The sequence below is a fragment of the Callionymus lyra genome, chromosome 1 (genome assembly GCF_982586985.1).
Source record: "Callionymus lyra chromosome 1, fCalLyr1.hap1.1, whole genome shotgun sequence".
NCBI classification, from domain to species: Eukaryota; Metazoa; Chordata; class Actinopteri; order Syngnathiformes; family Callionymidae; genus Callionymus; species Callionymus lyra.
This window is the reverse complement of record NC_141818.1, coordinates 7080671-7097856: the sequence shown is the minus strand read 5'-3', so window position 1 is coordinate 7097856 and position 17186 is coordinate 7080671. Positions and strand designations below refer to the sequence as shown.

General features: G+C 40.1%; 2 protein-coding genes across 3 annotated transcripts in view; one reads left to right on the top strand and one right to left on the bottom strand.

The window, feature by feature from the left end:
* Positions 1-11546, bottom strand: part of LOC148087692 (ral guanine nucleotide dissociation stimulator-like) — a 29716-nt gene extending 18170 nt beyond the window's left edge. The window contains exon 1 of one of the 2 annotated variants that reach the window (XM_087790324.1): positions 11073-11546. In XM_087790324.1, coding sequence (XP_087646450.1) covers positions 11073-11093 — 21 coding nt within the window. In that variant the 5' untranslated portion in view covers positions 11094-11546. Of the gene's footprint in view, positions 1-6008; positions 6141-11072 lie in introns of those variants that run through there. The other variant, XM_087790323.1, reaches the window with a different exon arrangement.
* A 1480-nt stretch (positions 11547-13026) lies between these two features.
* On the top strand, positions 13027-17143 carry ptges2 (prostaglandin E synthase 2). Its single transcript, XM_087790521.1, has 7 exons — positions 13027-13318; positions 13429-13620; positions 14709-14764; positions 14828-14980; positions 15067-15267; positions 15342-15459; positions 16744-17143. The coding sequence occupies exons 1-7, from the start codon at positions 13031-13033 to the stop codon at positions 16870-16872; spliced, it is 1137 nt and encodes a 378-aa protein (XP_087646647.1). The 5' UTR covers positions 13027-13030; the 3' UTR covers positions 16873-17143.
* The last annotated feature ends 43 nt before the right edge of the window (positions 17144-17186 follow it).

The following is a 17186-nucleotide window of genomic DNA, read 5'->3' as shown; positions in this document are numbered from 1 at the left end:
ATACTTACCTATACTGTACCAGTAGGTAAGTAAGTAAGTAAATAATAGTTTTTTCTAAAGGGCCTTTCTATACCAGGGTCACAAAGCGCTTTAACAATCAAAAAACTATAAACAGTGTACAAAGTATACTCCCCAAAAGTATATTTTCAAGTATACTGCAAAAGTATAATCATCTCCATACTATACTACCAGTTTACTAGATATACAATACGAGTCTATAGTTTAGTTTATTTAAGTATACTTTCAATTGTAGTCATCTCTATACTACCTGTGTACTATATATATAGTCCAACTCTATAGTTGAGTTTACAGAAGTAAATTAAAGTATACTAGGTAAATACTTTTAGTACTTACTAAGGTAAATCGCACTACGTTTAACACGATCAAATGAGTCAAAAACTCGCAATCTTTAGTTCCTGAGTATGTGTGTCGCCTAAACGTTCTTGTGTTTGGACTTACATAACATATATTGGATGCATCAAAAGCAAGAAAGACAAGAACACATCCATGTTTTCTATTTCTATTGCCAAACCCTTGTGAAAGGGACAAGAACTTGATTAGTAAGAAAAGTCTAGTTGAATGTTTATCTTTTTGTCCTTAAGTTACGTAAATGTTACGCAAAATATTAAACATACTGTATGTTATAAACCCAAGCTCCAGAACTACATCATCAAACACATGTAGATGTATAACGGTGGTAATACCTCAAAGCAAACGTGTATCTAAGAATAACACCAAAAGTCTGTTTTCTGCCACCCACTCCCATGATCCTTTGCACAGTTCTGGATCACAACTATACAGAAAAAAAACAGTACACTGTACTTGAATTAAAAGGCATACTTGATTATAAGTATACATCAGTGTACTATGTTTGTTTCATAAGTATGTCAAAAGTAAACTTACTTAGACTTTAATATGATATAAGTATAAATATTATACACTTGTTTTTTACAGAAGTATATTCAAGTATACTTTTGATTCTAGTATAAAAAAAGTATACTCGTAGTACACTTGAATATACTTCTTTTTGCTCACATTCAAGGGCCCACCTTATCTTCTACAACTGGGGGGGGCGTCAAAGCAAAAGACCAAAAAGAGCGAAAGAAGGGATCAACACTCTGGCAGAGGAACCTCCCCTCTGAAGGAAAGCACCTGAAGTTCCAACTCACATTTAAGAAAGAAAGCATTCTGAGCTCAAACGTAATGAGTCATCGATTGATCGATTTAGGCTCCAAACCCTTTTGCAAAGTGAATCAAGGTCTCACCTGAGTCCCGCGTCTTCTCACAGACCTGTACCAACAGTTTTCAGACTCCCAGCTAGCCGGGGTCCTGGCTAGCCCGCAGCACCACATCACCTTCTCTCTCTCAGAAAACCTCCAACGTTTCCCGACTTTGAGAAGAACCTTGGACCCTGAGGCAGGAGTTCCTCCTCTCGGACCGAGGTCGCGCTGTTTGCTCTCAGCTGAGTCAACAAGCGCAGACGACTCTGACGGGCCGAGCGTCGCGGGTTTAGAGGAACTCACCGCCTTTCACAACCCGCGGGAGTTTTTACGACGAGAAAAAACTCCAGAGAAAGTGAAACGACGAGAGACAAGACTGAACTTGAGTAGGTGTGGAGGAAGTAAAACACAGACTATTACTAATATTGTTATTCAGTATTATTTGTCATGATATATGAGTCATATGACATGTGTGTGTGTGTGTTAATATAATAATGAATAATATAAGAAATTATTATAAATATCACACAAATTTGAGTGAAGAAAATTGAAACAAAACTGGCTACACAAGTAAAATATCTAATAAGGGTGTGTACTGGCAAGAATCTAGTGATCCGTATCACGATATATTGTGATACATTTTTATACTGTAGTAAAAAGGGTTTATTTGTAATATTGTCGAGTACTTGACTCTGGTGTTGCAGAATTAACAGACCACATGACGCGGTCGTGACGGAAACCAAACTACGCATATACATTGGCTTTAAAACATGCTGGAGTCGACTGTATCCCCTGGTCCTCAGTCATCGCCAGGACCTCACAGGATTTTATTGTTCTTTTAACTAAGTAGGATGTAACGACTGCTGTCATAAAGAAAGTATTTTCATTGCGAGACCAAAATGAACAAATATTTGTTTGTTAAATGTAAATAAAAATCTTTATTTATTTTATTTTACACACACATTTGAAATATAAACCATTAATGGAACTATGGTCAAATATAAAATATGATTTGGAAGCCAAATTATAAAAAGTAATTAGTAGGTTTTTGGAAAACTAAGAAAAATCGATACAGTATCGTAGAAAAGAATAATAGCAATATCGCTGTGTTGATATTTATCTACCACCTCTAATATATAACATGTTGTTTTTACTTTTTTAAATACAAGGAAAGAAGGATTTTTTTTATCACAGCCTCAAAATGAATTCTATGAAATCACAATGTCTGTATCGTGGAAAAACTTTTGATACAAATACTTATATCGATACTTTCACTTGGTTCCTGAACAATACTTTTTACGCTGCCAGTTTTACTTACAATAATAATAATAATAATAACTTCCAGTGCAAAAGAACAAGTCATAGTTCACACCAGGTGTGACTCCCACAGGTGTGACTCACTCATCAGTATAAAAAGTACTGAAACTCTTTTGACTTCTTCTTCGGTCGTCACTTCTTCATCACCCCAGTATCTTCGTCTCCTCTAACTTCCTGAATCTCTCCACAACATCAGTCATCGCACCTGAGCATCAACAGTCTAAAATTAATGTTTTATATTTCCTCTCTGGAGTGAGGATCGGATAAGATCTGGCAGCACCATGTGACCCGTGGGAGGAAGTGGACAGTCGTCTGTAATGTGGAGATAATCTGAGACTCGCTTCAGCTCTTTTGTTTTGGTGGAAACACTGTCCACGTTTCCACCAGACGGAGGAGTTCAAAGGTGTCCTACAGCAGCTACTGGCCAAAGTTCTGAAAGGTCCAGTTGATGACTCAATAGTCGATAAACAACAACTTGATGTTGGTGGAACTCCAGGTTTAGTAGGTTTTTAAAGGTTAATAAAAGTCTAAAATTAAGAATTAAACCACCAATTTATCCATGTTCTTCCACTGATCCAAGGTCAGCTGGAGTAAAGAGGGGCTGAACCTCAAGTGTTTTCTCAAGGTTCTACTCTGAGTCTCTCCTGAAAGAATTAGCTTCAGCTGCAGGTTCCACTGAGTTAACTGTTGTTCTACGTATATGTCTAACTTCAGGTCCAGTCCTTTTACCTCTTCAGATGGTCGGCTAGAAATCAACGAAGATGTTGATATGAGGTCCTAAAATATGTAGATGGTCGTGAACAATAAAGTAAAACTGAAGATAAAGAAAGGTAATTTGTTTGGTAAAAGACAAACACAGCGATAATTAAGAGCCTCAAAGAATAAAAAGACAAGATTAAAATCAGACTCCTACGTTTTACAAGTTTTTGTTTGGGCAATGACTTGCCTGCTAAAATACTTTGGCCTCATGATTGGTCGAGTTTTTCACAATGCTGTACATACATTTAACAGTACTGTATTAAAAATATATATTCTAGTGTTTTTTTTGGCTATCAATTTATATGATATTTCATTAACTATTAACAAAAAGGACCCATGAAATACAAGCGAAATCCAAGGAACCATGAACTCCAGCAAGATCTCGGCGATGACTGGGGACGAGAGGATACAGTCGACTCCAGCAGCTTTTAAGGTTCACATTTACACATATTTCGGTTTCAAAACGAAAGAAAGTGAAGAGAAAGAGTGACGTGGTCTATAAACGCCAAAGTACTCGGACAATAGTACAAATAAATTGCGGTTTTCCTTAAATATCGCAATATATCATATTGTTGTCTAATGTATCATGATACTTATTGTATTGGCAGATTCTTGCCAATACCCACCCCTATTTAGGTCTGAAATTCAACGTGTTTTCTATAAACAATTTAGTCGACATCTGCGGTATCTTGTTTCTGTTGTTCAATAGTAAAAATATTCATACACACTTCATCAGATGGAGATACTCGTGACAGTTTACACGTTTGCAATAACACCTTCTAACAGTGGTGAGTTCAGCAGAGAAACTCTAGTATCTGTGGTCTTGTTCTTTCAGTCACTACAAAGTGAGGGTCAACAACATTTGTGTTTTAGAACGTCCTCACTTCACATCAATAATGCTTGAACACACAAACTGGCGCACACATTTGCAACAAGTCTGTAAAAAGCTAGTAGACACACACACACACATACACAACACCATTGTCAGCATATAATACATCATATACAATGACGAAAATGCACAAACACTGACCTCTGCGTCTCTAAATAATTTAATAATTCATGAGAACTGATTAAATCCTCTTCATATCGGAGACACAAAGTTGTTCACACAAAACTCTGAGCAGCACCGTGACTTCACTTGACCCACAGAAGAATCCAGGCCACATGAAACACAATCAGGTCCAGGGTCGGAACACACACACACACACACGCACACACACACGCACACACGCACACACACGCACACACACACACACACACACACACACACACGCACACACACACGCACACACACACGCACACACAAACACACACACACACAGACACACACACACAGGCCGGCAACAAATCAGAGCAAATGTTGTGTATTTAAAAGTGTTTTACAAAGTGTAGGAGTCGACAACTCAACTCCTCAATTAAACCCGCAGGGAGACGTGACGACTGAGATTCTGGTCCACTTGAACTTCAGGATGAACCAGAACCAGACGAGATGTGAGCTGAAGTCAGAGACGAGATCACACCGAGACCACTTCGTCTTCTCCGATCACGACACGGTCGGATCTCACACAACCTGACGCGTGAGTCAGAACCGGGTCTGAGCTGGATTATTCACACTGATGTGGGTCCGAAATGAAGGCGCAAAAGACTAGGGGTGTGAGACAATCCCGATACACCGATATATATTGCAACCATTTTTTGTCTTTTAATTTAAGGTTTATTTATTCAATTAAGTTTGTGTGAAATAAAATAATACGATTTTATTTTAAATAAAAAATGCAGATATAAATATTCAATGGGTTTGTTATTTTTTGTGTTTTTGTGAGCAGTTCCATGCAATTAAACCACAGCTAAAGGAATAGCAACAAAATCTTGCGAGATCTTGGCACTTGGTGACTGAGGATGAGAGGATACAGCAGCCTTTAAAGCTTATGTCTGAATATATTTTGGTTTCAAAACAAATGAAAGCAGTTGCGACTTCATCAAGAGTCATGTGGTCTGTAAATAATGCAGCACCAGAGACAAGTACTCGGACAGTACTACACATACATACTTGTTACGACAGTATTACAATATAAAGCAATATATCGTATCGTTGCCCCTGTATCGTGATACGTATCCCCAGATTGTTGCCAATGCAAAAGACACAAAACAAACCCACTGGAGTCAGATATGTTTTAGGGACAAGAAGTGGGACAACAAGCCAAAATCCATTAACCAATCAGGAGGCTGCTCTCATCACAGGTGTACCACAGGAATCCCAGAATGCACGGCTGCACCTGCAGCAGTCCGGGCTCCTGCCACGTCAACAGTTTAATAGCGGTGTATCGATGTTATTGTTAGCGTGCTCGAGTCTGAGACCATCGAGTTCTGTTCGGGGATGAATTATTATCGATCCGTTGCCATTACCAGACCATAATCTCACCGTGTTCCATCTCCAGAGCCATCAATCCTAACAAGATCCAGGACGGCGGCAACAGTTACGGATCGGAACCAGAACACCGGAGCGTCAGACACGACTGACGCAGAAGGTAAACACGCAAAGTCCCGACGAAGAAAAAAAACACACACACACACCGACTGAACAGTGTGTGATGCCTGAGCAACTCACTCACACGGACAGAAATGGAACACAATTACAATTTAATGACACACACATACGCACACTCTCTCTCTCTCTCCCACACACACACACATGCTGCAGCGTCTCACCAGGTCGTCCAGGATGTTGACGGGGAAATCGAACATGCACATCTTGACGGGTGCGGCGAGCGCTCGCTGCAGACTGAACATGGCGTCCATGCTTGTGGTCCGAGCGTCCCCCCGCAGACGTGGAAGAAGTGGCGACGCCACTCTGCCTCTCGCCACTGAAGGAATCTCCTGCCAGACTCTCCCCGAGCCTCCCCCTCCACCCCCAACTCCTCTTTTTAGTCCTCCCCTCCTCCCTCTTCCTTCTCCTCTTCCTCCACTGGGTATCATTCAGGTTCTTCTTTACGAGCTGCTGCGTGAGACCAGCAGGAAGGAATCTCAAGTCTCGTGAGTTGGTGGAACATAATGATAATGTTTCAACACCACTAGCAATCGAGTTAAACGAATAGGTGTATCTGGGGCATTGATGCGATATATCGTGATACTGTAGTAACGAGGATATATCTGTAGTATTGTCGAGTACTTAACTCTGGTGTTGCAGAATTCACAGACCACATGACTCTTGACGAAGTCGCTTTCCTTTGTTTTGAAACCAAAATATGTCCAAACATCAGCTTTAAAAGCAGCTGGAGTCGACTGTATCCTCTCGTCCTCAGTCAGGGATCTCGCAGGATATTATTGTCCCATTAACTGCAGAGAAGGCGATGACTGCTGCCATCTAGTGGCAGACAGTTTAGATGCAACATAAAAATATGCTGTGAATATTTGCATGTTAATTGAAAATTTAAATGTAAACTTGTTTTCTTTTTACACAGAATTTATTAAATTATAAAGATTATTAGAATTATGATAAAAGATTGTTTAAAAAAAAGATTTTAAAGCAAAAAAATACTAACTAAAAATCGATACTAAAAGCACGGTGCTGCTGAATATCATTACAGTACAGTGACAAATGTATCGCAATGTTAAAGTGCATTAATAGTTTCTCAAACCCCAATAAATTAATATTACTTCCTTTTTCTGCAGGAGGTATGAAATACTTGTACGACCAGAGTTTGACCAGGAAGAGGTTAAACCCGGTGAACTGTCAGAGCGACTTACTCAGAAGTGTAGAAACGAATCTTAACACACAGGCTCTGGTTCTGTCGACAAAAAACAACAGTCGCAACAACTCAACTCATTCCACGGTCGACAATCGCCCCCAAATCCTGCGGAGGACCCCAAAGTGTTCCCTGGATAAGATGGGTGTGAAGAAAGCTGTCGCTGTCGACCAATAGTGCGACAGAGAAATATGAGCCCCGGGACATTTTAGGTCCCTTCAGTGGGGGGGGGGGGGGGGGGGGGGGGTCAGAGTTTATAGACCTCATGACTCTTGAGGAAGTCGTAACTGCTTTCATTTGTTTTGAAACCAAAAATATGTCATATGCTGCTGGAGTCGACTGTATCCTCTCATCCTCAGTCATCCCTGGGTTTATTTTGCATTCAATGTCCTGTGTATCCTTATAAGGTATTAAAGATATTAAATTTATTCATGCGAAAATGGAGCAAAATTGGCATAAATCAAACCTAAGGGTCTTAAAATTAAGTTCTCTTTAACGTTTAAAAATGTGAACACATGAAAAGGGAGATTTTAAGTTGGATTTAAATCTTAAATTGTTAAGTTTGTGTATTTATTTTGTAAGAGTTGCTCACAGTTACAACAGCAGAACTGATAAAACTGTAAAGCAGTAGCAGCAACATCAGCTTTAATAGCTGCTAGAGTCAACCGTATCCTCTCGTCCCCAGTCTCCTCCGGCATTTCAAAGGATTCCATTGATCCTTTGGCTTCGGAGGACGTAATGACAACTGCTACCATCTAGCGGTTGGAAGTGTAATTGCAGCACAAACAGAAACGGATGCCGTCAATAATTGGATGTTAATTGTAAATTTAAAAAAACGAAATATAAACCATAAAAATAATAATAAAATGTGAAATTTGTAAAAATGTAATGCTATTGAATATTGATACACGATCGTGAAAAACAAACGTATTTTTTCAAACCTCTAGAACCTATTTTATTTCTTCTTTATCTTAAGATTTTAACTAATTCCCCTCAAAGGAATCATGGCTCAGATGCGAGTGAGGTTCTCACAGGTGTCGACACGAACGCACAACAACCACTCTGTGAACGCTTGCTGTGAATGTTTAATGTTTCCGGGGGATCGTGGTCCCGGGGATCCTGACAAGAAGAAAACAAGGGGTCCGTGAGCGGCGTGAAGAAGGACGTCTGGACAGCAGGAGGACGAGGACGAGGCTGAAGGGAAGGTTCGAGCACCGCTGGGAACTGCTTTCACATGCAGGAGTCGTCCCACAGATGAATACTGTATAAGAGCCGTCGCCATGGAAACTGAGAGCAAAGCCAGCTCTTCATGGAGGCGCCGCTGAAAACAGCCCCCCCCCCTCTTTCTTCTTCTTCTTCTGGTTCTCTGCAGAACCCCCCGGACAGGAAGTGAACTCTACCAGGGACAAAGACAGGACGGGTGGAGCGGGTCGTTTTTTTTGTCTGATTTTACGCATTTGATGTGATAATATTTATTCCATGACCATCTGACGTTGAACTACAATTGAGTTGAAGTATGTACTATTTAAAATATTATGTATTTATTCTATTTATAACATATTAGCACTATTGTTAACTTATTTGTATTTATACTTTATATACATTAATTATTATATGCAATATTTATAATGTTATTTATTTATTCTGTTATACTATATTGCACTATTTTTAACCTATCAATATTTATATTTATACTTTTTATATAAACATCTCTCTTCTGTGTTTTTTTTAACGGTTGCCAAGCAACCACATTTTGTTCATTTCTGTGTAATGACAATAAAAGAATGTCTAAAGTCTAAAGTATTCAGAACAGACTCAGATAATGACAAGAGTGACACTGGCTCAGTTACACCACTATTTTATCTTTAGAATCCAACAACCTTTTTTAGCTTTTGAAATATTTAGACAGCATGAAGCCGCAGTGTTATTCTAGATTTCGTTTGTTACACCAACTATCCCATAATCAACATGTTTTCAAGCTCACAGACCTCCTTGGCAGAGGTAATAATGAACTGTACACTAAGATAAATGCAATAACAAATACAAAAATAAATAATATAATGTGCAGAATTAAGTGTAAAATTCCATTAATAAATATAATTCACAATTATGTAATATTAAACTAAAATACAAAAAACAGAGCAAAAGTTTAAGCACCATTTTTTATATGGAACTTATTGTGTCTATTTATCAATAACAAGCTCGGACAGCAGGTGGAGCTGCTGGAAAGGAGGAGAGCCGACTAGTCGGACAAACAACTAGAGCAGCTTTTTGTTGTTTCCTCAGGACCCGCTGAGGTCGGACAAGTAACACAATGCACACTGAGTGGTCACTCCGAGAGAGAGTATCGCCCCGGGGAACTGGGATTCTTGTCACAGCCCGTCAAACAAAGGACGAAATAGAGTGTCTTCATCTGAGAACATTTCTCGCCCCAAATAACTCGAACGGGACCCGACGGGCCCCCGGACTAGACGACATCCCTTTAGCAGACGACGACCTTTGACCCCGGGAATCATGTTTACACGATCCAGTGTTTGTCGCTGACTCTGCGACTTTTACCATTCGATCCACAAATGTGGGAACCAGGGAAACTGTTCTGGGAACTAACGGATGTTCGTGTCGTAACTGAGGCGAGTGATCAGGATGAGAGCTGGTCAAGGCCTGAGCAGTCGATGCCAGATCTGGATCCTGTCGACAGAATCAGAACACGCTCACACGTATGATCCCAGTTGTGTAGAATTGTGTGTACATCACAGGTATTTAAACTAGTGTCAAGCCAAGACTGAAAATTAGATTTTTTATTTTAACCGATATTTTTCTCATTTGGGTTTATGTATTTTAATGTATTACTAAATATGAATATATATTTTTTGGGGGGAGGGTTTTCAAATCATAATTAATTGTTATTGTTCTTCTTTTTTGGGTTATATTTTAATAAAGTACGTATAAAATAAACAAATGTAGTTCCTCTTTTTTATTATTGGTATTTACAATTAACGCGCAAATATTTACAGCGTTTTTTTCATTTTTGTGTTGTAATTAAACTTTCGGCCACTTGATGGCAGCAATCATTACGTTCTCCTGTTCCCCAATGGGATCTCGACCAAGACTGTGGACGAGAGGATACAGTCGTCTCCAGCAGCTGTTAAAGCCGATATTACGACATATTTTGGTTTCAAAACATATGAAAGCAGTTACGACCTCGTCAAGAGTCAAATACTCGACAATACTACAAATACATCCTTGTACCTACAGTATTACAATATATTTCGTATCGTTGCCTCTGTATGGTGATACATATCGTATCACTGGATTCTTGCCAATACACACCCTTACTTAATAATACAAGAGGAGGCCTCGGGGCGGACCCAAGACACAAACAAGCATTCAATATATATTGCAATATATCGTATCGTATTAAACTTCAGGCCGCCAGATGGCAGCCGTCACTACTACGTTCTTGGCAACCAGAGGAACGAGGAAATCGCACAGCGATGACTGAGGACGAGAGGATACAGTGGACTCCAGCTCCTTTTAGCCCTTACGGTATATTTTAACATCTAAATTAAACGTGTACAAAATAAAACATCACATTATCCGATCGTTTTTTATAATGTCGGCCTTTTGAACCCCACGACCCCGACTCGCCCCTCACCTAGGGGGTGTCAACAGACACCCTAGTCAACCAGACACACATCACAAAGATTAGGGGGGCGATGGTCAAGAACCAAAGACTGAATAATGACTGAGTGAACCCTGTTTTTTTTTTTCTTTCAGAAAACGACCCCATCTGTGAGGTCGAACCCCAAAGAGTTCCATAAAGATCTGAGCAGCGACGGGATCCAGACCCATCCTCAGCTGGGTGTGACGAACATATGACGGAGGATCTCCTCGACCACTCATGACCTCCAGGAGGTCATTTCACCACCACGTCCATCATCACCCCCCACCCCTCCGAAAAAAAAAAAATCTCCCACCTGGTCCTGGCAACCATTATGCAAATGAGCCCAGGTGAGGCGTCTCTTACCTGTTTTTCCAGCATGATCATTCTCTCAGGATCATGACCTTCTCGCTCACACTCTCTCCTCCTCCGCCAGCATCTCAAGAAACACCGAGGCGAGCCGTGGACGGGCGGGCGGAGCGGGCTTTAGAGGGGGGTCCGCAGGGGCTCGAACTCAGGGGTTCAAACGTCCTCCACCGGCTTCATGTCTCGCCACCAGCGGCGGGGAAACGACGCCGGATGTGTTTTTTCAAGGAAAGTCAACGATGAGCGGAGGAGGCTGTGAAAAAAACAAGCTAGCATTAGCCTGCTAGCATCGCGATGATCCGATCCTTCTGTCCCGGTCCTGGTCCTCCGAGCCCCGCAGTCACGCCCGAGAAGACTCCCCTCCCGTGGAGCCGCTCTCTCCCCGCGGCGAGGACATCCCAGAGACGAGCGCGCGAGTCCGGGGCGGGTAGAGGTTGGAGGCTTTCGCTGGAAAAGGACCACTGATGCTGTAATGGATGCTGCTGCTGACACCAGCCTCCGCTCTCTCGCGACGGCGTCTCGCGAATATACGACGCGCCCTGAACGCAGCACACGTAGCAGCGGGCGCTGGTGGAGGAAGGAGCCGTGAAGGCAGCACAACATGAAGCAGATCTATTGTTTTTTTTGTTTTTTTCTTGATCCCGAATATATGAACAGTATTGGAAATACATTTAAATGGTGTTTTGAGTATTTATTAATAGTGAAGTACGTGTTTGTTCACACTCTTTGTCAGGTCAATCTGGGTCAACAGTGAAGGAATGTTGTGATAAAAACATCAATTGTTATCACCAATATCCATTATTATTAGTATTATTTATTATTATTAGTATTATTAAATGTTTAATAGTATTTGGTAATATTCTTCACATACTATAATAATGTTTTGAATCATACAGTTATAATGTATTCTGATGAAAGTTATGAGCACTGCAACAAGAAAATAAACAATGTCAGTGCAAAATAAATGTTAAGGAATAATGTTCAATTAAAATTATGTTTAAACTAATTAAGTAAACGTTGAATTAGTGCCTTTGGGAATGAGTCAATGGTCATTTACATGTAAATCAGAAACCAAGAATGAACCACAATTACAATAATCATAATTTTAATGGTTATTATAATAATAATTTATGTCTATATATATATTGGAGTGATGCATTAAAAAAGCTCTTACAAATAATTCGTACACCTCGTTACTGCGATTTAAAGGTCAACATAATATACTAAGGTGTGTTATGTTTATAAGTACCCTGACAAAAAATATTGGCATATAAACGCCAAGTGTGTTCTTTTAAATAGAATTAAGAACCTAATTTTTAAATTAGCCTGACATGAATGTACTTTCATGGATTTGGAATAAAAAATACATTCTTTAAAAATAAAAAAACATAATCTTGAAAAATAGAAAACTATAATCTTGATAAATTACAAAAAAATAACAACCTAATCAGTACAAACATAAAATATTTGATAAATAAAAAAATAAAATCTTTACAAATGAAATCTTAATAAAAAATTTAAAAAAAAAAAACACAATCTTAAAACTACACAAAGTTCAAATCTTTAAAAAAAATCAAGTTACTACGTAATTCTTCAATCTTGCTCCTGCGATTTAAAGTAGAATATGATGTCAAGGTGTGTTATGTGTAGCATGTTTATAACTACCCTCACACCAATGTTGTCATATAAACAGTTGTGTGTTTTACTAAATAGAAATGATCTATTTTGAAAAAATAAGAAAAAAAAACTGATGCAACTCAAACGTTACTTTTTATTTAGCCTGGTAGGAGTGTCCCGGTTTGTATATTTATAACGAGTATTTTTAGATTCTGGAGAAAGAAATCTGTTTTAAAACTCGCTCTGACAGAAATTGTCACGGTCGAACTTTTAGACTGGACGCCCTGACAGACAAAACTCGGGGCGTAAAAAGTCCTCGCTGTCAGTTTACGTAAAGCAACATGGCGGCCGCCTGTGTCAGGACCGTCAGTAAGGTCGGCCGGTGTCTGCTGGACTCTCCCGCGGTCCGGCGACCCGCTGTCGCGCAGAGATTCACCGGGAATGCAGGAGCTTTGTTGTCCCGGGGCTTCGGTACCGGTGGTACCAGGCCCACGAGCCAGATCCTCTCATCCATGCGGGCAGGAGGACGCAGAGCTGTGGGCTGCGCGGTTCTGTTCGCAGGAGGTCTGGGCTTCTACCAGGCGGTCCGGTGGTCCGGCCAGCAGCCGGTTCTGGCCCAGGAGTCGCATGTGAGTACCGGGACCGACCGAGTTCTTCAGAACATGAGAAAGAAACGAGTATGGTGTAGTTTTGGTTCTTGTCTGTCATGTGGTTCTGAAGCGGTCTCGTGGGTCTGCAGGGCGCCTCTGGTTCCGGTCCAAAGTTGGTTCTGTATCAGTACAAAACGTGTCCGTTCTGCAGTAAAGTTCGGGCGTTCCTGGACTATCACGGGCTGAGCTACGACGTCGTGGAGGTGAACCCGGTGATGCGCAAGGAGATCAAGTGGTCCGAGTACAGGAAGGTTCCGATCCTGATGGTCCAGGAGGACGTGGTACTGTTGCTTGTTCTTGACACACAGACATACTTAGATATAATATAGTATGATGAAGTATATTTATTCTCAGAGATACTCAACATCTATTTGCAAAGAGACATAGCGAGGAAAAATACAGGATACAACTAATGACTCTTAAAAAATTAAGAAATACAATCTTGAAAAATACTTCTTAAATAAATACAATATTGAAAAATACAATCTAGATGATACTGACAAATCATATAATCTTCAGTAATGCAAAATTTTGGCAAAATACAATTTTCAAAAATACAAAATAAAATATGGAAAAATACAATCTTGAAAAATACAAAGATAAAATCTTAAAACATGCAAAAATAAAAACATTTACAAATACAAGAATATAATCTTGATAAATGCATAACAATGTGGAAAAATGCCTAACAAAATTAACTTGAAATGTATATATTTAAAAAAAATCTTTATAATAGCAAAAATATAATCTTGGAAAAAAAAAATACAATATTGATAATTACAAAATAAAATTAGAGGGGGAAAAATCCGGAAAAAGTATAATTTGGAAAAATACAATCTTGAAAAATACAAAAAATATAATCTAGATAAATGCAAAAATAATAATAAAAATAATATCTTGGGAAAACTATCTTAAAGTACCCAAATAACATGTTGAAAAATTCAAAACACAATTTGGAAAAGTAAAAAAAAAAGAAATTTTAATAAAAAATAAAATAAATCGTGATAATAATATATAATATTGATTTAAAAAAAAAAAAAATACAATACAATATTAATAATTACAAAATAAAATTAGAAAAAGAAAGGCAATCTTGATGAGTACAAAAATAACAATACATAATATATTATCTTGACCAAAAAAAAAAGAAAAGGGAAATAAGAAAAAAAACACTAAAAAATCTTCAGAATACAAATTTACAATCTTTAAAAACAAAAAATGCCATTTTGAAAATACAATCTAAATAACATTAGTAAGTTATAATCATTTGTAAAGCAGCTTAATTCATTGCCAACAATCCGACGACTGTAAGTAAACCACCCTGTGGTCGTAATGTTTCGGCAACAGTCTGACTATGTTTCCTCTGCAGCAACTCAACGACTCGTCCGTCATCATCAGCGCTCTCAAGACGCTGCTGGTCACCAGGTGAGCTCTCGGAACCGACGCTCCGGGTTCTGGTGTCGCTCGCGTTAAACTCCTGTGTTCCAGGAACAAGAGCGTCGCCGACATCGTCCGCTGTTACCCCAAAATGGAGTCGGTCAACGAGAGCGGCAAGAAGGTGACGGAGTTCAGCAACAAGTACTGGCTGATGCTGAGCGAGGAGGAGACCAAGATGGTGTACCCGGAGAAGGACTCGCAGAAGTACGACCTTTGAACCTACCTGTCAATCAACTCGTTACATTTTTCAGTTCATCAGTGAATGAGTTTTTTGGTTCTGATTCCTCCAGGGAGGAGATGAAGTGGCGGAAGTGGGTCGACGAGTGGCTGGTCCACCTCATCTCGCCGAACGTGTACAGAACCACGGGCGAGGCGCTGGCGTCCTTCGACTACATCGTGCGCGAGGGCAAGTTCGGATCCTTCGAGGGTTTCTTCGCCAAATACGTCGGTGCCGCCGCCATGTTCCTCATCGCCAAGAGGCTGAAGAACCGGTGGGTGGAACCAGAACCGTAGAACCCCTTCCCCGGGTCGTTGCATGTCTGTGACGCCCGTATCTGTTTGGCAGCTACAACCTGCAGGACGACGTGCGTGAGGATCTCTACAAGGCCGTCAACGACTGGGTCGCCGCCATCGGCAAGAACAGGAAGTTCATGGGAGGAGACCAGCCCAACCTGGCCGACCTGGTGAGAGTTTGTTTTGCAAGAATACGTATCACGATAGACGGGCATTGATACGATATATTGTGAGACAGTAGTAACGAGTATATATTTGTAGTATTGACAAGTACTTGACTCTGGTGTTGCAGTATTTACAGACCACATGACTCTTGACGAAGTCGTAACTGCTTCCTTTTGTTTCGAAACCAAAATATGTACAAACATCAGCTTTAAAAGCTGCCGGAGTCGACTGTATCCTCTCGTCCTCAGTCATCACCAAAATATGTCCAAATTTCCGCTTTAAAAGCTGCTGGAGTCGACTGTATCCTCTCGTCCTCAGTCATCACCAAAATATGTCCAAACATCAGCTTTAAAAGCTGCCGGGGTCAACTGTATCCTCTCGTCCTCAGTCATCACCAAAATATGTCCAAACATCAGCTTTAAAAGCTGCCGGAGTCGACTGTATCCTCTTGTCCTCAGTCATCACCAAAATATGTCCAAATTTCCGCTTTAAAAGCTGCTGGAGTCGACTGTATCCTCTCGTCCTCAGTCATCACCAAAATATGTCCAAACATCAGCTTTAAAAGCTGCCGGGGTCAACTGTATCCTCTCGTCCTCAGTCATCACCAAAATATGTCCAAACATCAGCTTTAAAAGCTGCCGGAGTCGACTGTATCCTCTCGTCCTCAGTCATCACCAAAATATGTCCAAATTTCCGCTTTAAAAGCTGCTGGAGTCGACTGTATCCTCTCGTCCTCAGTCATCACAAAAATATGTCCAAACATTAGCTTTAAAAGCTGCCGGGGTCAACTGTATCCTCTCATCCTCAGTAGTCACCAAAATGTCCAAACGTCCGCTTTAAAAGCTGCCAGAGTCGACCGTATCCTCTCATTCTCAAAGGATTTTATTGTTCCTTTAGTTGCAAAGGTCTTAATAACTGCTGCCATCTAGTGGCCAGATGTTTAGTTGCAACATAAAAAATGAACAAACGCTGTGAATATTTTCATTTTAATTGTAAATAAAAAAATGTAATCGTTTTATTTTACAGAAACTTAAATAAACCATAAAAGTAAAATGATTTAAAACCCACAAATAAATATGCATTTAAAAAATAAGGTATTGAATATAATAAAAATCAATGCTTTTGAATATCGTACAGTATTGAGAAAAAAATTATTATTAATGTGTATTTATATTCTCCGGGATCTCCATCTTTCCATTAACTACAGAGGACGTAATGATTGCTGCCATCTAGTGGCCGGAATCAAAACATTGTCCTGTGTTTGTTCTGACCTCAGTTTTGTTCCTCAGGCCGTGTTCGGGGTCCTCAGGGTGATGGAGGGGCTGCAGGCCTTCGACGACATGATGAAAAACACCAAAGTCAAGCACTGGTACCATCGAGTGGAGCGGGCCACGATCAACCAGGAGGTCCAGAAGTGACCCGACCCACGACCCCCAGAGAGACTCAAGACATTCTTGGGATCCAGTTCTGGAGAAAAACAAAAACTTCCTGTTGATGATTTAACTCTTCTGTTGTCATGAAGACTAGAACAACGGTTTCTGCCCCCTGGTGGTGGATATTGGAGCTTCCGACCTCAAAGTCAAACAAACGGTTTAGAATGTAGGTTTGCTGGACGTTCCTCTTCCAGGTGTAAAGGTTATGCTCACAACAGATTTGGTGACGATGATTAAAATGCTATTGTGATGCTGAGTCTGCAAATTTGTGGCTTGTTGATGTCAATCATGTTCAAAAC